This window comes from Eumetopias jubatus, unplaced genomic scaffold (genome assembly GCF_037043125.1).
Source record: "Eumetopias jubatus isolate StellerSeaLion01/CBP00866 unplaced genomic scaffold, mEumJub1_p1.0 scaffold_4, whole genome shotgun sequence".
Classification (NCBI taxonomy): domain Eukaryota; kingdom Metazoa; phylum Chordata; class Mammalia; order Carnivora; family Otariidae; genus Eumetopias; species Eumetopias jubatus.
This window is the reverse complement of record NW_028274810.1, coordinates 99,025,370-99,051,740: the sequence shown is the minus strand read 5'-3', so window position 1 is coordinate 99,051,740 and position 26,371 is coordinate 99,025,370. Positions and strand designations below refer to the sequence as shown.

Genomic DNA, 26,371 nt, shown 5'->3' with positions numbered 1-26,371 from the left:
GAGGCGGCCCTAGCGCCATTTTGTGGGAGCGAAGCGGTAGCTGGGCTGCTCTTGGATCCCTCGCTGCTTCGGTTTCCCTGTCGGGCTTCCTAGCAGCGGCCTAGCGGGTGAGTCGCGGACGCTTCTCACTGAGGACGCCCTAGGCGTCCCGGCTCCCGCGTTGCGCGGCCCGAGGCGGACGCAGCGGGTTCCGCCTCCGCCCCGGGAAGGGAGCCGTGGGGCTGGGCCTGCCTCGTCCTGCCCGAGCGGGCTCGCGCGGGCGCGTCGTTAGGGAACTTGGCGCCGGGTGGCAGCCGGCGCCGAGGCAGGGACGCTTGGCCCGCGGGGCCGTGCAGCCCGAGGCGGAGCTTTGGCCTGGCCTCCGGGCCCGGGCCATGGCCCTGGGCCCTCCGGCACTTGGCACGCCGGGGGACCCCGCCAGCCTAGGCCCCGGGTCCCCGCGTCTGCACCTCGGGTTGCGCTTAAAAATTCCTCCCTCGGCTGCCACGCACTGGCTTCTGGGAGGTAGCGGCCCGCGTCGGGAAGGATCTGTAGTCGCTGTCCTTGGTCAACTTTGGAGAGCCCCCCCCCCCCGGAAGTCCCACAATGAGGAACAGGGAGGAACTTTTTTCCTGCTCTCTTCACCTGGCTCACTGCTTCTGCATCGCGTTCGTAGGGAAATGTGCTCTCATTCCCACACACGTTTCAGCTTAGGTTCTCCTCGGCCCCCGAGATGATTGACTTCTTTCCAGTAGCATATCTCACGGTTGTAATAAATGAGTGGCTTGTTTGCTATCATCTCTGCGTCCCCTCCCCCGCGCCCCTTGTAGCCAGCCTGCCCACTGGGACTGACGGGTTGCAGCATCTGATGCCTGTTTATGGCAGGAATGAACTAACAAGGCACTATCCTTGCCGTTATCTCATTTCAGTGATAACCAACATCTATAAGAACCCAAACCCGAAAGTTTTTCTAGAAGTCCTAGAACATTGACATGGTAGTGTTTATTAATCAGGTGGTTTTTAAAGAAACAGTTACTTTGACATGAGTGTTCGTTATTAATATTTCTTTTTCCTTTAAGAAAAATAAGAAAAGATGTCTGAATATATTCGGGTAACCGAAGATGAGAATGACGAGCCCATTGAAATACCATCAGAAGACGATGGGACAGTGCTGCTGTCCACAGTTACAGCCCAGTTTCCCGGGGCATGTGGACTGCGCTACAGGAATCCAGTGTCCCAGTGTATGAGAGGTGTCCGGCTGGTAGAAGGAATTCTGCATGCCCCTGATGCTGGCTGGGGAAATCTGGTATATGTTGTCAACTATCCCAAAGGTTTGTTGCCATTTGCTCTTGCAACGCTAAAGTATAGTCGTGTTTGTGTCTCCTAAGTTGGATTATGGCCTCATTTCACGGCGTCTCCTATAACACGATATTCTTTAAACGTTACTAATAGACTAGTTTGGAACGCCAGTACTCTAAATTAGTAAAAATTGGAAATACAGAACATTTTTTAAAGAAAAAAACTATGTACTTAATTATTTGAACAAGTATTGCCAACTTAATGCCAAATTTAAGGAACAGCTAAGAATGTTTTGCAATGATCAGTCTGTGGTAAATAGATTCTTTTTATTTTATTTTATTTAAAGATTTTATTTATTTATTTGAGAGGGAGAGAATGAGAGACAGCACAAGAGGGAAGAGGGTCAGAGGGAGAAGCAGACTCCCTGCCGAGCAGGGAGCCCGATGCGGGACTCGATCCCGGGACTCCAGGATCATGACCTGAGCCGAAGGCAGTCGCTTAACCAACTGAGCCACCCAGGTGCCCCAATAGATTCTTTTTTTTTTTTTTAATTTTTTTTTCGATTTTATTTATTTGAGAGAGAGAGACAGAAATAGTGAGAGAGCACAAGTGGGGAGGAGAGGAAGAAGCAGGCTCCCCGCAGAGCAGGGAGCCCAATGCGGGACTCGATCCCAGGACCCCGGGATCATGACCTGAGCCGAAGGCAGATGCTTAACCGACTGAGCCACCCAGGCGCCCCAATAGATTCTTTTTAAAGTGCCCGATATTTTGTTCTGGTTTCTTATTCATTCATTTAATCTGATTTTTCCATCCTTAAATGATTATCAGTTGCAGTAATCCAAATCTTGAATTAGTGCAATTATAATTTGGGGTTTTGGTCTTACTCTCACTGCCACGTATCCCTGATGTTCTAAATCTTAAAAAAGGAAACATGAAGTTTGTGGAGGAAACAGGTACATTTTAGCAATAAGAATTTGCTTTAGTTGATACATGTTTGTTACTTTTATTATAACTCGATGTTGCAACAAAGTATTGTAGTTGGTTAGTATGCAAGACATTGACTTAAACTTTGAGAACATTTTTAACAGCATCAACTTGGTTTTTCTTTAGTATGCTGTTACCCAAATCTAAAATGTCATTTAGATGATGATATGTCGATATAGGTTCATCAGTTGTAACAAATGTACCATCTTAGGTGGGGCAGGAATACCATGATAATGAGGGAAGCTATGCACCTGTAGAGGTAAAAAGGGGGTTTGGGAAATCTCTGCCTTCCTTTCCATTTTGCTGGGGACCTAAAACTGCTCTAAAAAATAAAGCCTAGGGGCACCTGGGTGGCTCAGTCAGTTGGGCGTCTGCCTTCAGCTTGGGTTGTGATCTCGGGGTCCTGGGATTGAGCCCCACATCAGGCTCTCTGCTCAGTTGGGTGTCTGCTTCTCCCTCTCCCTCTGTGTGCGCTCTCTCTCAAAAAATAAATGATAAATCTTTAAAATAAAAAATAAAAGTCTATTTTTTAAAATGTCATTTAGTTCCTCCTCTTCCCTTCCAAATACTGTTTTTTAAAAATAACCCAAGACTTTCTTTTTAATTACAAAATCAACATGAGTTCATGGTTGAAAGTTTAGAAAAGAAAGAAAAAGAAAATTGAAATCACCCTTAAATCCACAGCTGGAGGTAAAAGTTTGATCCGCTTTTTGGTATATAACTTTTAAGTTATGGGCTTTAAAATAATTAAGCAAATCTATTTAATAGGCACAAAGATAGTACAGCACGGTCTTTTAGCCTGGTTTTTTTTTTCCTTACTGTGTTTTTAAAGTCGAAGTGAAGTAGAATTATTTTTGTTTTGTTGTGCCTTTTGAGAGGGGAGAACAAACCATCATAATCTTGAGATCTCACAAAACCACAGGTGGGAGTCCCTGCCTTTGCACCAGCAAAGCCCCTCAGCCACTTCCTCAATCCCTCTGTCTGTCTTTGAGAGCTGACCTCTCTCGTTGCCAAAAGTTTTTAGTATCTTATTCTTAGAATCTTTTTGCTTATCGTTGTTAAATGTAGGGGCTAATGTGCTTTAAGACATGTGAAGTGAGGAGTTCTGAAAGGTTTCTGCTCATTTTCTTTAGATAACAAAAGAAAAATGGATGAGACAGATGCTTCATCAGCAGTGAAAGTGAAAAGAGCTGTCCAGAAAACGTCTGATTTAATAGTGTTGGGTCTTCCATGGAAAACGACTGAACAGGATCTAAAAGAATATTTTAGTACCTTTGGAGAAGTTCTTATGGTTCAGGTAAACTTTGATTTCATATAACGATTTCTGTCTTCCCATAAATGAACATCCAGAATTCCTGTAGTTCGGTAACCCTGCCCTTCATGCTCAGCAGACAGTGTTTTTAATATTTATTACATGCATGCATAGGGGATGCTGAAAAGAAATTTGGGTTGGGGTGCCTGGCGGGCTCAATGGGTAGAGTACACAACTCTTGATCTCAGAGTCGTGAGTTCAAGCCCTATGTTGGGCCTAGAACCTACTTAAACAAAAACAAAATTTGGGTTGTACTGTTTCTCTTTATGCATATAACCTATGTTTTTGCTTTTCACGTTATAAAATTCTACATAAAAGCTTAAGGAAGGTGGTGCCAGTCTATTTCTTTCTCTTTTTCTTTTTTTTAAGATTTTGTTTATTTGAGAGAGCGTGAGCGCCAAGAGCAGGGGTAGGGGCAAAGGGAGAGGGAGAAGCAGACTCCCCACTGAGCAGGGAGCCCAGTGCAGGGCTTGATCCCAGGACCCTGAGATCATAACCTGGGCCAAAGTCAGACACTTAACTGATTGAGCCACCTAGGCGCTCCATAGCCTATTTCTTTGTAACTTATATTGCTGGGAGATTTTAAAACACTTATTTTTAAAGGTGGGGGGGCATTTGGCTGGCTCAGTCGGGATCATGTGACTCTTGATCTCAGGGTTGTGAGTTGGAACCCCACATTGGGTGTAGAGATTACTAAAATAGCTCAAAAGAAAAACACTGGGGGCTCCTGGGTGGCTCAGTCGTTAGGTGTCTGCCTTAGGCTCAGGTCATGATCACAGGATCCTGGGATTGGGCCCCGCATCTGGCTCCCTGCTCGGCGGGAAGCCTGCTTCTCCCTCTCCCACTCCCCCTGCTTGTGTTCCCTCTCTCGCTGTGTCTCTCTCTGTCAAATAAATAAAATCTTTAAAAAAAAAAAAAAAGAATAACTTGGTTTAAGTTTTAATTAAGCAGTTCCATCGAAGTAAAGCCCTTCAAATTACTAAGGAACTGATTTGGGTGTGTGTGTGTGTTTCTAGTATATTTCATTGGTTTTTTTTCCCCCCCTCTAGGTCAAGAAAGATATTAAAACTGGCCATTCAAAGGGGTTTGGCTTTGTTCGTTTTACGGAATATGAAACCCAGGTTAAAGTAATGTCACAGCGACATATGATAGATGGACGGTGGTGTGACTGTAAACTTCCTAATTCTAAGGTACTTTGCTCTTTTTTCCTGTGCTTTGGGAATTTTTGCTGACAGACTTCCTTAGAAGACACTGTGAAATAATGCATAAAATGCACTCTTAAAAGGTGGTGGCTGGTGAATTCCTGAAACCCTTTGCCTTGTTAAAGCCTCAGGACCTTCATGCGTGCTGAATATTTTGTTTGAAATCTTTAGTTTATTATCTCTCTGAACTAAAAGTTTATTTGTTTTATTCTGCTCTCTTGTTATTTCTAGTGAGTGGAGAGTTTCTTACATAGTTACAGGTTTAAAACACAAGGACAATGAGAATACATTAATCTTGTCACGAAGGCCTGACTGGTTCCAAGCAAGCAAGACTGACTTGGAGAGTTAGCCTCTTTGCCAGGGTGTTTCTATCATTGACTTTCCTTAATCCAAATACACAGTCTTTTTTTTTTTTTTTTTTGAGATTTTATTTATTTATTTGATAGAGACACAGCAAGAGAGGGAACACAAGCAGGGGGAGTGGGAGAGGGAGAAGCAGGCCTCCCGCTGAGCAGGGAGCCCGATGCGGGGCTCAGTCCTAGGACCCTGGGATCCTGACCTGAGGCAAAGGCAGACGCTTAATGACTGAGCCACCCAGGTGCCCCCAAATACACAGTCTTGAACTTTAAACTTTAAAATGTGGGAGCGCCTGGCAGGGTCAGTTGGTAGAGCGTGTGACTCTTGATCTCGGATTTGTGAGTTCAGGCCCCATGCTGGGTGTAGCAAGAACTTAGATCTTTAAAAAAGAAATAAAATGTTATTCTTCACTGAAGTCTTAAAGAGCAGTGCTAATGCAGAAAACTAAGAAGGTACCTCCTTTTTAATGACTAACATAAAAGGCAGGTAACTTTTGTTACATCCACTATCATAATGCTCTTTTCATGGCTTGTAAAATATTCTCCTTTTTCTTTTCTTTCCATTCGCCCAGCAAAGCCCAGACGAGCCTCTGAGAAGCAGGAAGGTGTTCGTCGGGCGCTGTACAGAGGACATGACCGCCGACGAGCTGCGTCAGTTCTTCTGCCAATATGGAGAAGTGGTAGATGTCTTCATTCCCAAACCGTTCCGGGCCTTTGCCTTTGTTACCTTTGCAGATGATCAGGTATTTTTCTCTTGAATAATTTTGTCCCAGCTCTATTAGGTAATTTGTCTTGAACCTCTCCCACCCAGCTAATTGCCATCCTTAGCTAAGCTTTCTGACCTTGTGAGCTGTGGGATATATGGGTCTAGATAGTTGTGATAATCCCTTGAGATATTTTTTCAGTATGTGGCACTGACCTGGGAGTGTTCTATGTGTTGAAAATAAGCTGACAAATCCCTGCTGCCTTACTAGAGCTAAAGGCGATTTTATGGGTTTAAATGAAATGAGCATTCATTGCTTGTTTTTCCTCCAGCTTAGACAGTGGCTTGAAATCTTAAGTGTTATTGCTACTTTGATATGTGAGTCAGTGGTTTAATCTCCTTTATTTGCACCCCTTATTTCTTATAGGTTGCCCAGTCTCTTTGTGGAGAGGACTTGATCATTAAAGGAATCAGCGTACATATATCCAATGCTGAACCTAAGCACAATAGCAATAGACAGTTAGAAAGAAGTGGAAGATTTGGTGGTAATCCAGGTGGCTTTGGGAATCAGGGTGGGTTTGGTAACAGTCGAGGGGGTGGAGCTGGCTTGGGAAACAATCAGGGTAGTAATATGGGCGGAGGGATGAACTTTGGCGCCTTTAGCATCAATCCAGCGATGATGGCTGCAGCCCAGGCAGCGCTGCAGAGCAGCTGGGGCATGATGGGCATGTTAGCCAGTCAGCAGAACCAGTCGGGCCCATCAGGTAACAACCAAAGCCAAGGCAACATGCAGAGGGAGCCAAATCAGGCCTTTGGTTCTGGAAATAACTCCTATAGCGGTTCTAATTCAGGTGCAGCAATTGGTTGGGGATCCGCATCAAATGCAGGGTCTGGCAGCGGTTTTAATGGAGGATTTGGCTCAAGCATGGATTCTAAATCTTCTGGCTGGGGGATGTAGACAGTGGGGTTGGTAGAGACTGGTGGGAATTCAAATTTTTCTAAACACATGGTAAGTATATTGTAAAATACATATGTACTAAGAATTTTCAAAATTGGTTTGTTCAGTGTGGAGTATATTCAGCAGTATTTTTGACATTTTTCTTTAGAAAAAGAGGAAAAGCTAAAGGAATTTTATAAGTTTTGTTACATAAAGGGTTGAAATATTGAGTGTTTGAAAGTGAACTGCTGTTTGCCTGATGGGTAAAAACCAACACACTACAATTGATATCAAAAGGTTTCTCCTGTAATCTTTTATCCCTGGACTTGTCAAGTGAATTCTTTGCATGTTCAAATGGAAACCATTGATTAGAACTACATTCTTTTCTCCTTGTTTTAATTTGAACCCCACCATATGGATTTCTCCCTTAGGAAAATCTCCTTTTTGGAGATCATGGTGTCACAGTGTTTGGTTCTTTTGTTTTTGTTTTTGTTTTTGTTTTTAACACTTGTCTCCCTTCACATGCAAAAGTACAATATGAAGCCTTCATTTAATCTCTGCAGTTCATCTCATTTCAAATGTTTATGGAAGAAGCACTTCATTGAAAGTAGTGCTGTAAATGTTCTGCCATAGGAATACTTCTGTCTGCACGCTTTCTCATTCAAGGACTCGTCAGCACGCTGCACAGGCCGCGTCTTTGACGGTGGGTGTCCCATTTTTATCCGCTACTCTTTATTTCATGGAGTCGTATCAACGCTATGAACGCAAGGCTGTGATATGGAACCAGAAGGCTGTTTGAACTTTTGAAACCTTGTGTGGGATTGATGGTGGTGCCGAGGCATGAAAGGCTAGTATGAGCGAGAAAAGGAGAGAGCGCGTGCAGAGACTTGGTGGTGCATAATGGATATTTTTTAACTTGGCGAGATGTGTCTCTCAATCCTGTGGCTTTGGTGAGAGAGTGTGCAGAGAGCAATGATAGCAAATAATGTACGAATGTTTTTTGCATTCAAAGGACATCCACATCTGTTGGAAGACTTGAAGTGAGTTTTGTTCTTAGGTAACCCGCGTCAGCTGAATGTGTTAAGTGAAACGATACTTGTACCCCCCCCACCCCTCCGTCAACTGCTGTGAATGCTGTATGGTGTGTGCTCTCTTCTGTTACTGACCTGTAAGTGTGCTCATGTGAACTGAAGCTGGTGGCTTGAGAACATGGACTGAGCTTGTGGCGTGCTTTGCAGGAGTACTTGGAAGCAGAGTTCACCAGTGAGCTCGGGGTGTCGCAAAGAAGGGTGGAGGTTCCTATGTCTGTTAGCCACCCATGAGAATGCTGTCTGATGCAGTTCTGTGTCCTGTGCTTGGATGCTTTTTATAAGAGTTGTCAATGTTGGAAATTCTTAAATAAAACTGATTTAAATAATATGTGTCTTTGTTTTGCAGCCCTGAATGCAAAGAATTCATAGCAGTTAATTCCCCTTTTTTGACCCTTTTGCGATGGAACTTTCATAAAGTTTCTTGGCAATAGTTTATTTTGCTTCAAATAAACTTATTTGAAAAGTTGTCTCAAGTCAAATGGATTCATCACCTGTCATGCATTGACACCTGATACCCAGACTTAATTGCTATTTGTTCTTGCATTGTCCAAAGTGAAAGTTTTTTTTTTCTTTTTAAATCTAGTTTTTAATAAGTCTGGGTGACCACACCTAAAATGGTAAGCAGTACCCTCCAGCTTTTTATTAGTGCCTCTGTGCATTTGGGTGATGTTCTATTTACATGGCTTGTATAAATATCCATTGGGAATCATGCCTTCTAAAAATATTCTTATTTGAGGGAGTGGGGAAAACAATGTTAATTATTTTCAAATGCTTTGTAGCAAAGCATAGCAGTCGAAAAGAAGGGAATATCAGCACCTTTCTAGTTCGGGATTGAAAAGTGGAATTAATTGCAGTAGGGATAAAGTAGAAGAAACCACAAATTATCTTGTGCCTGAATCCATTACAAAGCCTGATAGCTTTAAGAACTAGCAGGGTGGGTTGTCTGTCTGGAAGTGTTAAGTGAAATGGGCTTTGTCCTCCGCAAGTGGGGGTTGAATAAAATCGTTTACAAACTCAGATTAGACTCTCACGACGCATTGTGAAGTATGTAAAAGCAATAATCTATTGATTCTCTGTTGTACTTTTTATGTAACTACTGTGAGGGTTGAGCTTGTTTTCTGATGGAAGAATGAACAGTTTTTGTGTTGGTAGCTTTACCTGATGCCCTTATCTGATTAGATTATGATAAATAGGTTTGTCATTTTGCAAGTTACGTGTTTTAACTTTTAGAAATGAAGTCGTCCTTTAGACTTGTGATCGCCACGTTGTTTCGTTATTCAGTTTCCTCTGTAAAAGGATCTTGCGTTGTTTTAATTTTTTTTCTGCATCTAAGTTGCATGATTTCCAAACCCTGTACCATCTGAATTTTGCATTTTAGCACTTGCACTATTACTCAGCAGCAGTAACATGGTAACACTTAAAATGGTATTCGGGGACCTCCAAAGACTAAACTGACAAGCCTCCAAGGAGCCCGGGGTAAGTTCACTTGTCAATGGCATGGTTTTAATCCCTTATTTACACTTGTTGTAAATCTAGTTACCCGTCTTAGAAGGCTTTCAGTGTGGAGCAGCCTTCTGTTAACATGTTTGTGATACCAGTAGCTGTGGGTATTTAATTCTACCCTAAAAAAAAAGAAAAAATGAAGTCTAGAAGTAAACTATTTGGCAAAGATTTTGTTTTTAAAAGTCTATTTGGTCATCTCAATGCATTCATTCTCAAAACTTTTTTGAACCAGTTGAATAAAAAATTTGTTGCCACCACAGTTTAGTGTCTGGAGTCTTACTGGAAAAATACAATTTCTTTTTTATATGTGACAAAGGTGATGGAAAGTTACCTTTAAAAAGTGAGTCTCAAGAAGTTCCCCTTTAATGTGCACAAGAGAAATTGGGCCAAAACTCACAATGAATTTTTACATGAGTGATAATTATTTGGCTAGAATGAAACCCTTTGTTAAATGTTAACCTATTAAAACTTTTTAAGGAGGAACAGCCAACAAAAATGACATGAGATTTTTAAGGTTGAGTCGGCTTAAATTGTGTCCTTAGGAAAAAGAAGATGTATGTGATAATTAGAATAATTTGTTGTTGAGTACTAGGTGAGTAGCTCTTAATTGTGTATGAGTTCTATACTTTACTCAGCTATTGTATGATTTGTGATCTGTTGTTCGTTAAGTGTGCCCAAGTATTTCCATGTTCGTTGTAAGAAGAAAACACTATAGATTTATCTATAATAACACCACTGAATTCTAATGTATTTCTTCTTAAGGAAATGGCACATTCGATTCAGCGTTTTTCTGTATGTGAACATTATTTAGGCTATTTCCAAGTGCCAGGAACATCCTCACAGCTAAAATAAATTCTTAACATCGGAATTACTAGGTCAAAGACTATGCATGCTTTCAAGGCTTTTCAAATATATTGCCAAATTGGCCTTTAGAAAATGTGTGTTGTCTTTGACAATGTGAAATAGTGCTATTCCATGTTTTTTGTCTGCCAATTTGGTAAGTGAAAAATTAGATCTCACCAATTTGTGGTATTGGTTTTTAGACATGGGAGTCAGTCAATACCTAAGCCAAAGTATCGATGTGTCTGGTTTATTTACAAAAAATCATGATTCAGTGTTATCCCTGAGCCAATATTGCTATAATATATAAAGCTGTGTTAGAGATCAGTAAGAACAAGCCCCGACATGGTGGAAACGTAGTCAGAGAACATGAACAGGCAATTCGTAGAAATGTAGATAACCAGTACAAAATATACTGGACTTTGTAAGTAATTAAATGCAGATTTAACCAGCGAGTTTCTATTGGATTGGCAAAAGTGATCCCACCTAATGGTCCGTGTCCCCTTGAATCAAAGAGTAAGAGGTGAAAAACCTGGCGAAGGAGAAGCGCCCGGAATGGCAGTCTGACCCATGGTGTGGCAGTGGTTTGGGGGTTAGAGCGACAACTGCTGTGTTCGTGTCTCTCAGGCCACATGGCTGCTAAGACCTTTTACAGGAATTTTTAAAATTAAGGAATCACTGAAGACCTACAAATTAAAAATTGTTAATTATGTTCTTGATCCAGGGAATATAGTTAATAACTTTGGTGTAGACTCCATACTGATTTGCTTCCCCACAATTAATGGAACCCCAGGACACTATTCCTCCCACAAACCATCTCTGTGTCTCATTACCTAGAAATACCAATGCCCCCCCCCGTCCCCTTTACAACTGTCCTTGCCCCCACCTTCTAAGCCAGCACAAAACATGTTCTCCGTTACCCCTCCCCCTGGATAGGAGTGCTTCTCATACGCGGCAGTACATTTCTGATGGTCGACAATGGTATGTCAACAAACATTAGATTTCTGGCAAGAAAACCCCTCTGGGTTAATCCCCATCCAGATGCGGTTCCAATGTCATTTGTCCTCATGAAGGATTCAGCTTCCTTTCCTGGCAAACAGGCAGGTTGTTGTTGTTGATTACAACTCTGTTCTTCAATTTAATCAGTGCTATGTCGTTATCAAAACCAGCATCGTGAGTATAACCTTCATGTATAAAAATGGCCTCGGCCCAGGCTTGTGTGTAATGAGCTGACAGTCTCTTCAGGGTACCCATTCTGATGTCTAAGGAGGAGGCAGCTGCTTTCTGCACGTATACAGCGTGAGCAGCTATTAGGATCCAGCTGTCCTGCAGGAGTGCACCTGCTGCTGTAGCTTGGCCTAATAACAGGACTTGCCAGGGGAAATCACCAAGCTTTGCCTTCTGCCCTCCATATATACGACCTCCTATGGTACGAGTTGATATTCCAGAAACTGGGGAAAGAAGCAGATAGAGCCTTTATAGAAACCGGGCGGTGGTTTTTCCCACAGTTATTACCACTTTGGAATTGTGTCTGATGTCATCCAAAAGTTACCTCGGGTTGATTGGGTGCCCACCTAAACAGGTGAGGCTGCTTTAAAACACAGTTCAAAGACCCGATAAAACCTCTTGGTAAAAATGAGGTGAGTGAAAATTAACTTTTAGAACTAATTTGTTTTGCTAAAATAATTTGGTCTACACAATTGGGAAAATTAATAGGGCAAACAGGAATTGTCTGAGCTGATGTACTGGGTGATGTGATTAGAAAGTGAAAGGAAATGACCTTTTCATTGCTTGTTTTCCTACTTGTAAAATGGGTTATTTACCATGTAGTTCTGGGAAAGCAGGAACTAAGGTCACTATCCCCAGGATTTGCAAAATTCGTTTCACCTTTGAACATACAAATGTTTTAAAAATCAGAATGTTGCAGTTGTAGCCAGGAACCTTCAGGTTCAGAAATTATTTTTGGTCTAGTTGATGCTTCCAAACTAAATTTACTGTGTATGGCTAACTGAATCTGCTCATTAATGTAGCAACTACGTTTCCTGTTGTGTCAGAATACTGGCATTAACACTTATAAATGTGTCAGCTAAGATATTTTTTTAAAACAATTTAAGCCAAATAACAAAGGAGTAATGAATATATTACCACCTTATTTTTTTTAATCACTGTACCCAACTTTATCTTCAGAGCCAATTCTGGTAAAAAAAATTTTTTGAGTACTATTAAAAAGCAAATTGCATTAATGTTTAAAAACTAGATGTCATTTAAAACAATTGCTTAGGGAAATAATGAAGTTATTAGCTTTGGGGTTTTAATAGTTACACAGAGAAAAGTAACTCCGCAGCAGAACTCGTGTTTATAAATGTAAAAATGGTTCAAGATAATTTTTAAAATCAATTATTTATGCTTGCCTAGTTATAAGGTCAGAAATAATCAAGTGACTGATGAAGTCAGCACCTAACAACTTCTCTGTCCGGAAAGGGGGTTCGATGAGAACGTATTATTTGGAGATAACAACTTGGTGTAAGAGCCAAGTGCTGAAGTTCCATTTCTGCCCACCACAGCTAAAGCTCTGCTGATGTCTCCCACCCAGTTCTACTTCCATCAGTTAACGAATCTCTTGTATAAATGTATCCATTACCAGGCTCACAGACTGGGAGTGATGTTTCTCCTTTGGAGCTCGTCCAGAATCCATCAGCCTCACACACATTTACCTGCAAATCATTGGAAAAGCAAAAATGTTTAACTGCATGTATAAGGTGGTTGTCATTTGCTTGAATACCCCCTTGAAAAATGTTGATTCTTGAGCATCAGTGGGAAATAGAGGTGTCTGAATAACCATTTTACATGATTTCATAAATAGGAGGTCTCTGCATTAACCATGTTTTGCTTGCAAAGTGGAAACCTTTTAGATGTGTAACTTGAATATGTATCAAGATCTCAAGTGCTTAATGATAAGGTTTTGACTTGTTAAATTAAACCATTTGGAATATATTGTGTGTTTGTAGTAGTCATTTACTAGATATCTGTTTTCAGATTCCTGCAAATTGACATTAAAGTCACTTCAGCTGTAATATTTCACTTAGTGGGTGGAAGAAGTGCCTTTTAATCTTTTGTGTAGTCTTAGCCAAAAATGTCGGCTCAAGTTTATTTTCGGATCGTGATGGCTTTGGTTCAAATATCACGCACCCCCAACTTTGAAGAGTTGGCTTCCCATCATCAGGTGTCATTGTGTAGAAGATCTCATTACAGCGGTACTGAATCACCGCTTTGTACGTGGTCACTTCAGGGCCTGTGGTGTACTCCACTTGGCCGCTGGGTAGGTCATCAGGAGGGCCACAGTCAACTACTAGTGAACACGGGAGGAGGAGGCCAGTGAGAAGACTGACAGGTGGTTGTGCTCGGGGTGCTGGAGCTCGGAGCCATATTCATCACCCCACCCCACCCCACCCCCCGTGCGGTGGACATCCTCCATCTCTCTGAAGAGGGAATCGCCTTAGTGTGATTTTAAAGACAACCTCTCCTCCCTGTTCTGAACTAAATGGCTAGAGTGAGGTGAGGCCCCTGGGGTAGGAGCCCTTTGATTCATAAAGGAAGGGAGTTTGAAACCACTTGGACTCCTTAGCGCCCTGACTTTTTAAGATTTTACTTATTTGACAGCACAAGCCAGGGGGAGAGGGAGAAGCAGGCTTCCCGCGGAGCAGGGAACCCGATGCGGGACTCAATCCCAGGACCCTGGGATCGTGACCTGAACCGAAGGCAGACGCTTCACCGAGTCATCCAGGTGCCGGGCGCCCTGACTTCTAACCTCCAGGTCTGCTGCAAGCAGCCACACGGAGGGAAGACCTGGGCCAGCCTGCACGGTCCTGCCCGGGCTGGATCCCGGGAAAATGGTCCTTGGTTTGCAGTTCGGTCGGCCTTAAAGGTCAAAGAACAATACAAAGAAGGACTTGGCTGCTTCTTAGGTTCCTTTTCATAAATGTGTAGGGGACCCGGAAGTCATAATACCTTGACTTTGCATTAAAATGCACACCTGTGGGGACATAACTAATGTGAAATAACTGCCCAGTTTAGGATCCCAAGTGACTGCAGTCTAGAAGTCTGGTTCCCACAGTAGAGCTAAAATCGATGGATTTCTCCCTGGATATTTTAAAAGGTTACGTTTAAGTAGTTTTCTGCAACTTTATAGCTGTGTGCCTGGTTCTGTGCCAAGTGCTGTCCACTTCTCTGTAGAGATGCCCACACCCAACTCACTTAAGTGGCCCGGCTGGGGTTCATATCCAGACCTCTCCTAGCTCTACTGCTTTTGAACTAAGGATAGACAGTCTCATTGGTGGGAATGTAAATTTATGAAATGAAAATATTTAAATTCCCTAGGAATTCTGTAGAAACGTTTGCATGAAGTATGCACAAATATATTTACAGGGGCGTTCACTACGGCAGTGTATGTAATAGTGAAAATCTGGGAGCACTGCGGTGGGGGCGCCATGCTGTCGTTAACAGGGATGAGTGAGCGGCTCTGCTAATACTTGGATTGATATGGAAAGAGATCCCCACGACATGGAGGGAAAGAGCACAGTGCGATCAGACTTAGTATCCCATTTTGGTTAAAAAGTATATAATAGCAGGGGCGCCTGGGTGACTCACTGGGTGAAGCGACTGCCTTCAGCTCCGGTCATGATCCTGGGGTCCTGGGATCGAGTCCTGCATTGGGGGGGGGCTCCCTGCTCAGCCAGAGGCCTGCTTCTCCCTCTGCCCCTCCCCCTGCTTGTGCTCTTGGTGTCTGTTAAATGAATAAATGTTTTTAAATCCTAAAAAAATGTAATTTTTAAAAAGTATATAATAGTGAAATCCGTTCGTGTATACAGCGTAGGAATGAAGGAATGGGCCCTAAACCCTCAGCAGTAGTTTGGGGATTTGGGCAAGAGAGGTTCTCACTGTGTTTTTGTAAATTTATTTTTTCTAATTAACATGTATTTTATAATTGAAAAATATTTAAAATAAGACGGACAAAATGGTAACGTACCCCCTCACCCCAGCTTGGTGTGTGTGTGTGTACGCACGTGTGAGAGATGTGTGTGATTGGAGGGATGTGATAACAGTGGGGTTGGGGGAATTGAAAGGTCTCATTTTCTCTTTCCCGTCCTCAATGAATATTTTACACTTGGAAAAATATTTTTAAAGATCATGCTTTTCCAAAGGAAATACTTTTCCTGGTAGCTTGGTTCCGTTTGAACCTGTAAGTGCCCAGAGAGGCTGGGGAAGAGAAGCAAATTTGAAATTCAGTCCCTGATAAGGAGACGTTTCAGAAAACAACAGAAGCAGTGATCAAAGCAGGCAAAGCAGCAGAAGCCGTCCCAGAACCCATGGTCACGTGGCCTTACTGCTGCACTTGGGCATCGGCTGGTCCCAAGATCCAACTTTCTGACAGACCGCAGCAAATGATTTCAGGGGCAAATCACCCTAAAGAAGAATTCAGCAAATATTACTTACCTTGTTTATATCATGATGCCACACCCCAAGGCTGTGCTCCTACAGCGGTTCCTCTTTTGGGGGGGGGGTTCGGGAGGTGCCTGGAGTGGGGTGCCACACCCACATGACTGGACACACCCCAATAGCTCTGCGGGGTTTGTCCCCTACGGGATAGATCTCCTCTTTCAAGATGTATTTGGCACTGTACGAATCAAATGTGGGCCTCTGCAGCAGTTTATGAATATTTCTTGCTTTCCCCTTAAATCCAAGAACACATCAGATCTCACAAGTTCCTGCTGATTTCCCACCAGTTCTTTATATAAAGTGCCCAAGGGGGTGTGGTCGGAATCTGGGGAAGACCAACCTGCTCCAACACAGAGCGAGTGTGCCTGGATTTTTCTAGCCTGTGGCCATTAGCTGCAGGACAGTTATTAAAAATACTTTGATAAGCTTCACACGTGTATTCTCAGTTTTTACTGCTAGTATTGTTTATGGAGAAACATTTTTCTAAAGATTATGAAAGATCACTTTGGCAGAAGAAGCCTTTATGCTTAAGTGATTTTTTTATTTTTATTTTTTTCGGATCAGAAACAGAAGAGGTTTGCAGTCCAAGGAGCTGTGGGAAAGAGCCTTCCCCAGGGAACTTTGCAAGGTGGGAAAAGTGCCTTTTTGGGGGGCGGGGGGAGGAGGATTTGTCCCTCCACGGGACTGGATTGAATAGCTAGCTATCATTTCAATGTTATTACTTTTTACCACTGGGATTCAGTGACAATTCTGAAGAAGGTTAATCCCTTACCTGTGCCCCTAAAGCAACACAGTAAGCATTTTAAAAAATTACCCTCCCTTTCCCTTAACAGAGGTCACTATTTATAACTTTGCAGAATATACTGTTTCCCAGGGCCCTTTAATTTTTTGTGGGCCCAGGAGTGGAGGCCAGTTAAGGTCATCACGTGGCTAGGGGCGGGGCCTCATTTAACGCAAGGCTGCCTCGCAGAGCAGGTGGAAGGAGGATGGCAAACTCAACCTTCCCTTGTTTCAGCCGCTTTACAAGAGCTGCTGTGATGTGTGAACGGAGAAGAGTCCACTTTAATCACCAGCTTTCAATCAAAAGCCTTTTTAAAGCTCTTTGTATAAAGGCACAATTCCTAAGAATAAAAAATTCTCCATAGCCATCTCTCTTCTCAGCCGAGTTTTCTTTGATTTGTATTGTATAGGCAAAAGAAACCAGCATGCTGACCACAGCTATTTTCCCACTTTCGCACATGTATGCGTATCAGACCGATCGCGATCCTGCTGCACTTACGGTTTTTGTATTAACTTACTTGGAGAAGCTCATAACCGGTCTCGCAAAAGACGGCGAAGCGATCCTTCAGGATGTACTCGGGTTGCACCGGCGCGATATGGCCATTAGGTGGCGCCACCGGACCAGGGCAGGGATGAGCTGTTGAGGGTGGGGCGGAGAGGGAGGCCGGGCTCAGTGAGGGGTTTTGATGCGGTCTCCAGCGCGCCGCTCTGAATTTAGCCATTTAAAGGTCTTGATTTATACATGGATCCCTTAACACAAAAAGGGCTCGCCGCAAGTGGGGTAGAGTCCGTCAGATTTAAAACCTCAAAGGCAAGATTACACTGGGCCGCTTATTGCGCAAATGAGGAATTGCAGCAGTGCCTGGGCCTCAGCCAAGGCTGCCAGACAGGCCGGCACGCGGGGAGCCGGTGCGGTCTCCACACTCTCAGGGCAGCGTCTGCTCCGCGCCAGGAGCCTGAGCCACGCGGCCCAAAACCAAGCCACGGTGTCGGTTGGAGGAAAAGAGCTAGACCGCATTCCCAGCAGTTACTTTCAACTCCGTGTGCCTCAGTTTCCTCAGCTGTGAGATGGGAGGGGAGAATAGTCACTCACCCTCCAGGGTTGTCGTGAAGGCCAGATGTAAAGCACCTGGGCTGGTGCTTGGCTGAGCTTGGGCAAGAGTGGGTGCATGTGACCCCCCCACAACAGCCCTGTGGCACAGCCTTCACTGCTGGGGGAAACCTGGGGTCCAGATCCTCTCCGGCACCCAGGAAGCCTCCTGCTTCCCCTTGAAAGCACGTGCCCACCGTGTGCAGGCCTCCAGGGAGACTGTCCTTCACTCTTGCCCCCAAACCCCGGCCTGTTGTCACCCCAAGCCTTCAGCCCACCCCCACCGCTACCCCTCGGCCTGTGCCAGTCTTCTGCTGAGTCACCTTCTCCCTCCAGCCGCTGGGTTCTGTGTCCCAGGGCAGCTCTCAGTCCCCTGCAGGCCCCAAGTCCCCACCTCCAGGGACAGCACTGGCCGGCATCCGGCTGGCACCTTCCCTCCCTCACACAAGCCTCAAGGCTCTGTCCTGGCCCTTCCCCCACCAGCCTGGCAGACCTGACTCCCTCTTTGAGTCGCTCTGAAACCAGCACTTCAGTTGTAGTTTTATTACTTTGACCTACAGGAAAATGAAAGACTCTCAGAAATGAACAGGAGACAAACGAATTGTTCTCAGAGTGCTGGGCTCCCTCCTCCCAACCAGTCTCGCCCCTTCCCACATTTCCAACAGAGGTGGCCCAAGGGTTAATCTTTTTTAATCCAATTTTCTAATTTAAAAACTACCCCAATCCCTTTAATCCAATTATCACTTCCTCTATGCCACACCCCGCACCCAAAGCTTTCCCTGCATTAGCCCATGAATTGACACCTTTTGAAGGAGATGTTGTCCTTAATTGGAATAATTGGGACATTAAGGCTCAGAAAAGTTATATGAGAGGTTCAGTGTCACATAGCCAGGAAACAGGTTTGTGCCTGGACACAAACCTAGGCAGTCTGACACCCAAACCTGAGCTCTGAGCTTCCTGGATGGGTGGTTGGTTAGAAAGAAGGATGGATGGATGGATGGATGGATGGATGGATGGATGGATGGATGGATGGAAGGAAGGAAGGAAGGATGGATGGATGGAAGAAGGATGGAAGGAAGGATGGATGGATGGATGGAAGGAAGGAAGAAGGATGGATGGATGGATGGATGGAAGGAAGGAAGGAAGGAAGGAAGGAAGGAAGGATAGAAGGATGGATGGAAGGAATGATGGATGGAAGGAAGGAAGGATGGAAGGAAGGAAGGATGGATGGATGGATGGAAGGATGGATGGAAGGATGGATGGATGGAAGGATGGATGGAAGGAATGATGGATGGAAGGAATGATGGATGGAAGGAAGGAAGGAAGGATGGATGGATGGATGGAAGGATGGATGGATGGAAGGATGGATGGAAGGAATGATGGATGGAAGGAATGATGGATGGAAGGAAGGAAGGATGGATGGATGGATGGAAGGATGGATGGATGGAAGGATGGATGGAAGGAATGATGGATGGAAGGAATGATGGATGGAAGGAAGGAAGGAAGGATGGATGGATGGATGGAAGGATGGATGGAAGGATGGATGGATGGAAGGATGGATGGAAGGAATGATGGATGGAAGGAAGGAAGGATGGATGGATGGATGGAAGGATGGATGGAAGGATGGATGGATGGAAGGAAGAATGGAAGGAAGGAAGGATGGATGGAAGGATGGATGGATGGATGGAAGGATGGATGGAAGGAAGGAAGGATGGTTGAAAGGAAGGAAGGATGGATGGAAGGAAGGAAGGATGGTTGAAAGGAAGGAAGGATGGATGGAAGGAAAGAGGGATGGATGGATGAATGTATGGTTGGAAGGAAGGATGGATGGATGGAAGGAAGGAGGGAGCCAAGGAAGGAGAGAAGTTGGGAGAGATGCAAGGTCACCAGGAGAAGGTGATCTTGCCTAGAACAATCTTTTCTTTTGCTTATTATCTTTCTTGCCCTACCTTCTTTCCTATGAAAACCCTCCATTTTGTACAGCTCCCTTCAGAGCTCCCCTCCACCTGGTAGATGGGATGCTGCCCAATTCACAAATCATTTAATAAAGCCAGTTAAGCCTTCAAATTTACTCAGTGGAATTTGGTTTTTTGTTTTTGATGGATGGATATGAAGGTTGGCAGAATATGGCACTACAGAATATGTTTCTTTGGCATAAGGATTATTTTGAGCTGATTATTTTCAGAAATAGCAGACACAGGAGAAGGTCTGAAAACAGAGTAAAAGTATCCTTTTGTAAGGGAACTTTATATTCACACAAGAAATGTCCATTAAGAGTGTCTCCCTCTCTGTCCCAGGAGAAAGACGACTAAATCACTAGAAACTCGTCCCTGGGGAAGGCAGGGTCTTACATCTGTATAACAAACCTTACTTTTGTTTACCGTACTTTTCCCAGTCATGGGCACCTCCCCATAACTGGCTTCCCCCACACCCTCCTCTCTTTTGTCTTTAGCTGAAGATGGTACTGACACCTTGAGTTCTAAGTCCCCATTCTCCCGTGGGTAATCTCCCACGTATGCGTGAGACATACACCTTAACAAACGTGTTTGTTTTCTTCTTGTTCATCTGTTTCTTGGTCCCAGCCAATAATTTAGGAGGGCAGAGGGAACATTGTTTTTTCCTCTCCTACAGATGGAAGGAGGGCCGGTTGAGTGGATGGGTGGTTGCAAGAAGGGAGGGAGAGAAGGAAGAGAGAGGAGAGGGATAGGTGGGTGGGTGGGTGGGTGGGTGAGTGGGTGGCATTTCCCCTTAGGAACCACTGTCTCACAGACCACCCTCACTCAAACCTGGTTTGTCTTCTGATGGAGTTCAGGATGCACTACCCCAAAATACGGCCCCTGGCCATGTTGAATATTTTAAGCTGAAGGAGTTTGAGAAAACAGAAGCAGGGAGATCCCTCGGACCTCCGCCCCCTCCCTCACCCTTCTTCCCCGTCACAGTCAGAAGACCCTCACGTACCGTCACGTGACAGTTGCCCTCCCTATACCAGGAGGGAAGAAGCATCCTTATCTCCAAAGACAAAGGGAACCAAGAAGAATCCAAATAAAGAGGCCTTGCTAAGTTTCCCCCATTTACAACACTTGCCTTAACCTGTCATTTTTCCCCATGACTGTCTCCTCTTCTGCAACCCCCCCCCCCACAGAAATACGCAAGCCTAAGTGTTCCTCTGGGTCTTTCCTGCCTTGCAAAGTCTCCCATGCCACGTAGACCTTATATTGCATAAGTGTGGATGTTTTTCTCCTGTTGATCTGTCTTTGTCAGTTTACTTTTCAGACCCAGCCAGGAACCCTAGAGGGCCGAGGAAAACTTTCTACTCCCCTGCACTCCCCAGGCCTAGTCCGGAAGAGTTCCATCCTATGTAGCTCCTCGACACTCCGGGAAGAGCTTGCTGCTGGGATCCAAGACCCACTTGCCCTCACCTGTGCTGGTGTAGTGGATCTTCCAGCCTGTGTGGTCCCCCGACTGATCAGTGACAAAGGTGATGGTCACAGCATTGCTTTTAGTTTCAATCCTAGGGGGCAACGTTGTCCCACAAAATGGGCCATATTCCTCTTTGTTGGTTTGAATCTGAAAGCAGAAGGGGCCCTGTCACCTCTGGACCCGCCAGAGCCAGAGGAGGTGTAGATCCAGGGGGCCGGACCTTGAGGGTGTCGTAGGGGCACTGGGTGTCCGAGTGTGTCTCCACATCGAAGGACCCCACAAAGTCCAGGGATGCTGAACCCCTCCTCCAGCTGGATGCCATAGGTGCAACTTGAGAGTTTGGGGTATGGCTGCGGGTATTCAGGGCTGCTGAGAACCCCCGACCGGTCGGTGAAGACCTGACCTGAACACAGGGTTGAGAGAGGATGGCCACAGGGCTGTGAGCGGGTGCCAGCAGCCTGATTCCGCCCCCCTGGCTGCCCTCACTGCCCTCTGGCTCAGTCAGATTGAACACCCCACCACATGGGTGAAGGAACAATCTAGAGTTTCTTGGGCTTCCTGGATTTGGCTGAAACAGGTGGCACTCAGATGTATATCCTCCAGGACCCCCCCCACACCCCCAGGGGCTCCTGGGCCTGGGGAGTCCTGGGCCCAAGTCACAACTCTGGGGGTGACAAAGTGAGCGAGGTTAGACTCTGCTGAGGGGGAAGGAGACGAGGGTGTCCTTTATCCACACCTGACCCCAGCAACTCCCAAATTCATCCACCCCGGGGGCTCCCACCTGCACCCAGCTGGGACCAGTCCAGCCTTCCCTGGGTCCCCACGGGGAACAGAGGGGCCTCCCCTTGTCCACTTTGCCTCTCACCCAGGGTCTGGGCACTGCCCTGGGGGTTAGTTGAGGGAAGTTCAAGTTCACACTGATCAAAAGCATGTCTGGTGCCCTCTTTCCCCACTGGGCCAGCTGGTCATGCGCTTGCAGAGTGAGCTTCTTTCTGCACCAGCCATGGGAGGCATCTGCCCAACCCCACCCCGGGCTGCAGAAGGCGTCTGAGCTGGGAGCCTTCCAAAAGTGAGGAGTCCCAGCACGGCCTGCCTTCCTCCATGGGCCTGCTCCCCACAGGGCAGAGGGAATAGCCCCTGGATGCGGGCGACCAGCCTGCCCATCGATGACTATCTCCCTGGGCCTTTCTGCTCTGGGTCAGGCTCCCCCAGCCCAGCACACCTGGGGCATGAGTCATCCCCTGAACAGGAGCTGGTCCAAGGATGCTCCCAGCTCAGCCGCTGGGGACCCAGTGGGGGAGTAGAGAGATATTGGTTTCCCTGTGTGAACTCAAGCAAGCCCTCATCCCTCTCTGGGCCTCAGTGCCCCATCTTCAGAATGGATTGGGGGATGCTGGGCAAGGCTTTCTGGCAGAGGGGCCGGTGGCCCCATGGAGGGGGTTCCCACCAGCTAGGGTTCATCCAGGCTGTGATGAGGGGAGGGAGAGAGGGGAGGGGGCCAGAGTGCACACAACTGCCCTCTCCCCACCGTGCCACCCAAGAGACACGAAGCAGTAGGTGGAGCCGGAAGCAGGTTTATTGTTAGGTCCACGGAGGGATGCATGGGGTGGATGAGGGGCTGCAGGTAGCAGCAATCTCGGCCCGACCCAGACCGGAGTGAGAGGTGAGGCTAGGGGCTCTGCTCTGGAAGAGAGAACAGAGAGACAGGGAGAGACACTGGGGGAGAGACCCCGAGCCGGGGAAGGCAGGGGGCAGCACTGAGGCTTGGGGCTGCCCCCTCCCTAGGGCACCCCCGGGTTTCCCATCTGGGCACCTGGCACCTGGCAGGAGCTCGGAGGGTGCGGGCAGTAGAGGCCAAAGGGGTCGGCCTGCTGGGGAGCCAGCCGCCTTGGGCACGCCCTGCCCCGACTGGGAAGTTTTGTGCAGGGAAGCCTGTGTGAGCCGGGCCTCTGTTCCCCACTCCTCCAACCTGGGAGCCCGAGGAGGGCCAGGTGGCTGTAGCAGGGGCCTGGAGCCCAGACACGGTAGGTACATAGGGGGGGCCCAACACATATGATCCAAGGGGCGGGCTGAAGACCCATGAGAGGGAGCCAAGGATGGAACGGAGGAGGGGGAGGGATTCCGGATTATGAATGGATGGACAGATGGCAGGAGGGGACAGCCTGCCAGGAGGAGTACCCAGTAGGCCAAGGTCAGTGGTCCCTCCAGACCCCTGGGCAGAGCACTTATGGCTTTGAGGAGCTGGCTGTATTCTGGGCCAAGGTGGGGGCTGGGCCGGGCACAGTGACTGCCCCATACTTTCCCCAGCCCCGGCGCACCTGAGCGGGTGCGGCTCACCTGAGCAGGTGTGCTTGTTCCTGTGGAGGACGTAGCCCCTGCGGCAGGAGCAATAGAAGCCACCCAGGTGGTTGTGGCAGTGGTGGTCACAGGGAGGTGCCTGTCCCGGGGGCACCTGGCACTCATCGATGTCTGAGGGAGGGGCGGGTCAGGCAGGTGGTCAGAGGGGAGGAGACGAGGTGGTACTGGGGCCCGGGAGCAGACTCAGCCTCATGGCTGACCCAAGAGGTGTCTCCTCATGTCTGGAAGTGGCTGATGCCCGGCCAAGCATCGAACAGGCTGAGGCTCACTATAACCTTCTCAGAACACTTGGAGGTAGATGTCAGTACCCCCCTTTTTTCAAACGAGTGATGGCTTAAGTGTCCTGCTCAAAGTCATGCAGCTAATGGGCAACCAGCAGGAGCAACCAGCCGTCGAGCCCAGCGAGCGGGGCTATGACCCAGGTTCCAGCAAGCCCTGCTGCAGCCTCCTGAGGAGCACAGAGAGGTGGAGCCACTTGCCCGAGGTCACACAGCTGGTCCCCGCAGGAGCCCCTATCTGAAATCAAGTGTTCGGCTGGAAGCCCACGCACAGGGAGCACAGGCTGGGTGTCCTCAGCGGGGCTCAGGCCGGTGGGGCTGCACTTCCCACCCAGAGGTGGGGTCACTGGGCCCTAGCCTCATGGGGGAGCGGGGGGGGGTGGCGCTAGGAGCACGTCCCTGGCTCAGCACGTCCCAGCTCAGCACCCCGCACACCATGGGGCTCAGCCGGAGGGCAGGGGTCACGGCTGTTGCTGATATTTGCCCTGGGGCTGGTGTTGGACGGAGGGCTGGACTCCTCACCCGCTGGTTTGCGCCCGCTGGTTTGGCAGGAGCCCAGCTTCAGGGAGGTGAGGGGACCGAAGGGAGAGCTGGCCTGGCCTAAGAAAGAGTCACCCCCGCGGGCCGATGGGCCATCTCGCGTCCCTCCGCCCGACCCCAGCCTCCTCTCGCCTCACCCTCTGCTGCGTAGAAGGCCTCAAAGCCCGTGAACGGCTTCTCGTTGGAGTAGTCGGAGCGGAAGGTGACGTCCAGGCTGGAGGCCGGCGAGTAGAAGGTGTCATTGCCGGGGGCGCGCTCCGTGTCCGTGGTCTCCTGCCCGCACAGCGTGGCCAGCACCTTGCTCCCTGAGCTCAGCTGTAGGGTTGGAGTCACGGGGAGGGAGGGCGAGACGCAAGGCCCGCACTCGCTCCCTCCCTCCCTGCCCCCAGGGGTCCCTGCCCCCCAGCCCTCCAGAGGGTCGGGGTCGTGCCCCCTCCCCGCTGTCGGCACCTTGACATAGTCGTACTCGCAGAGGTAGGAGAGCTCCAGGTGGAAGTGGGTGAAGTAGAGGCGCAGGCGGTAGCCGGGGGGTGCCGTCAGGGTCCAGCGCTGCTCCCGGTTGTTGGCATACTCCCCAGGGAAGCCAGGCGATGCCAGGCGCCCAAACACGGGCTCAGGCCACTGTGGGCCGGGGAGTGTGGCTGCTGAGCCCCACAGCAAGCCCAGGAAGACCAGCAGCCTGAGGGCGGCGGCGGGGGGCGGCGGGTGAGGAGCCCTGTTCTGACCCCTCGCCCCTGCCGGGGAGACAGTGGGGGGCTCCCAATCACCTCATTGTGCACCCGTCCAGCTGACCAGGCCCGGTCTGGAGCCGCACGGCGTCTCACCTTTGGTCTGTTTGTCCAATGCCTGGCCCTGCCCCCAGCCTCCCTGACCCTGGGATTCTGGGAGTTGACCCCATGACTCCGGATTGCCCCGAGTGTCAGGTAAGGCGGGGAGGTCGCTCCGGGAGCCAGGAGCTGGACCTGAACAACACTTAGCCCCGGAATAAATCCTGGCTCCGTCCCTTACCCTTAACTTCCGTGTTCCCTCCCTCAGTGTGTAACTTCCAAGGCCAGCCGGGGTGTGGGGGTGCCTCCATGACAATGATCAAGACAATGATGGCTTCTGGGGAGACTTGGGGATGCATCTATTTTTGCTCCCTCCCTCCTGCATCTACTTTTTCCCTACGCAAGATGGGAAAGAGAGTTTTTAAAAACACACGTGTGCATGAGGATGGGGGATATGGGAGAGGAGGCAGCCTCACCATTTTGAAAGCTGGAAACACAGACGGACAGGTGAAAACTGCCCTCTAGAAAGCAACTCTAAGTCCCGCTGAGCAGGGAGGGACAGCCAGAAAACAGAGCGCTGAGCAGACAGACTGAATGTTGACAGCCCCAGCCTTCCTCCTGATTCAACTCCTAGAACCAGGCAGCCCCCCGGGGCAGGCTTCTCCCTTGTTGCTGGACAAGTGTGGCCAGTCCAGGAGGAAAGGCCTGAGGACACTGACTTGGAAGGTTCTCCCAGGAAATGGCTCAGCCACGTCCCCCGGGGTGAAAACTCAGCGGACAAGCCCCAGTCATGTGCTCAGAGCTTCCAAATAACTTTTTAGTCCCCACTCTTACATATGAGCAGAACATTCAAGGAAAACCTCAGACACAAGAGAGAGTCTTCCAAATCAGCCAACCAACCAAAGAGTACAGAAACAAAGCAGGGAGAAGAAAATGCCCCAAACCAAAGTGAAATAATCATTAACATCTTCAGAGGGAAAAGAGAAGCAAAAATAAGAAGCAAGAACAGGAAAGTACTTAAAAAGAACATTCAGGGCGCCTGGGTGGCTCAGTTGGTTAAGCAGCTGCCTTCGGCTCAAGTCATGATCCCAGGGTCCTGGAATCGAGTCCTGCATCAGGCTCCCTGCTCAGCGAGGAGCTTGCTTTTCGCTCTCCCTCTGTCTGCCGTGCTCCCTCTCTCTCTGACAAATAAATAAAATCTTAAAAAAAAAAAATAAAAAGGGGGCGCCTGGGTGGCTCAGTCGTTAGGCGTCTGCCTTCGGCTCAGGTCATGATCCCAGGGTCCTGGGATCGAGTCCCGCACCGGGCTCCCTGCTCTGCGGGGAGCCTGCTTCTCCCTCTCCCACTCCCCCTGCTTGTGTTCCCTCTCTCGCTGTCTCTCTCTTCGTCAAATAAATAAATAAATAAATCTTTAAAAAAATTAAAAAAAGAAAAGA

General features: G+C 47.6%; 2 protein-coding genes across 7 annotated transcripts; one reads left to right on the top strand and one right to left on the bottom strand.

The window, feature by feature from the left end:
* On the top strand, positions 1–13,200 carry TARDBP (TAR DNA binding protein). 6 transcript variants are annotated; one of them, XR_003610167.2, is made up of 8 exons: positions 1–107; positions 1,059–1,310; positions 3,396–3,559; positions 4,624–4,764; positions 5,705–5,875; positions 6,263–7,475; positions 8,447–8,480; positions 9,242–13,200. XR_003610167.2 is itself a non-coding variant. In XM_028108266.2 (6 exons), the coding sequence occupies exons 2-6, from the start codon at positions 1,073–1,075 to the stop codon at positions 6,791–6,793; spliced, it is 1,245 nt and encodes a 414-aa protein (XP_027964067.1). In that variant the 5' UTR covers positions 1–107; positions 1,059–1,072; the 3' UTR covers positions 6,794–8,189. The 6 variants fall into 6 exon arrangements, 1 of the variants encoding a protein (XP_027964067.1); XR_003610166.2 differs by having other exon boundaries at positions 8,210–8,480; XR_015768021.1 differs by having other exon boundaries at positions 8,210–9,339; positions 12,851–13,200.
* MASP2 (MBL associated serine protease 2) lies at positions 10,461–24,940 on the bottom strand. Its single transcript, XM_088022864.1, is given in 15 exon segments — positions 10,461–11,063; positions 11,066–11,185; positions 11,188–11,313; positions 11,316–11,657; positions 12,848–12,916; positions 13,415–13,555; positions 15,591–15,669; positions 17,001–17,119; positions 20,992–21,139; positions 21,213–21,282; positions 21,284–21,407; positions 23,330–23,461; positions 24,306–24,483; positions 24,619–24,847; positions 24,936–24,940. Coding segments are annotated over 15 exon segments (2,046 nt in total). The 3' UTR covers positions 10,461–10,899.
* Positions 24,941–26,371: the final 1,431 nt, after the last annotated feature.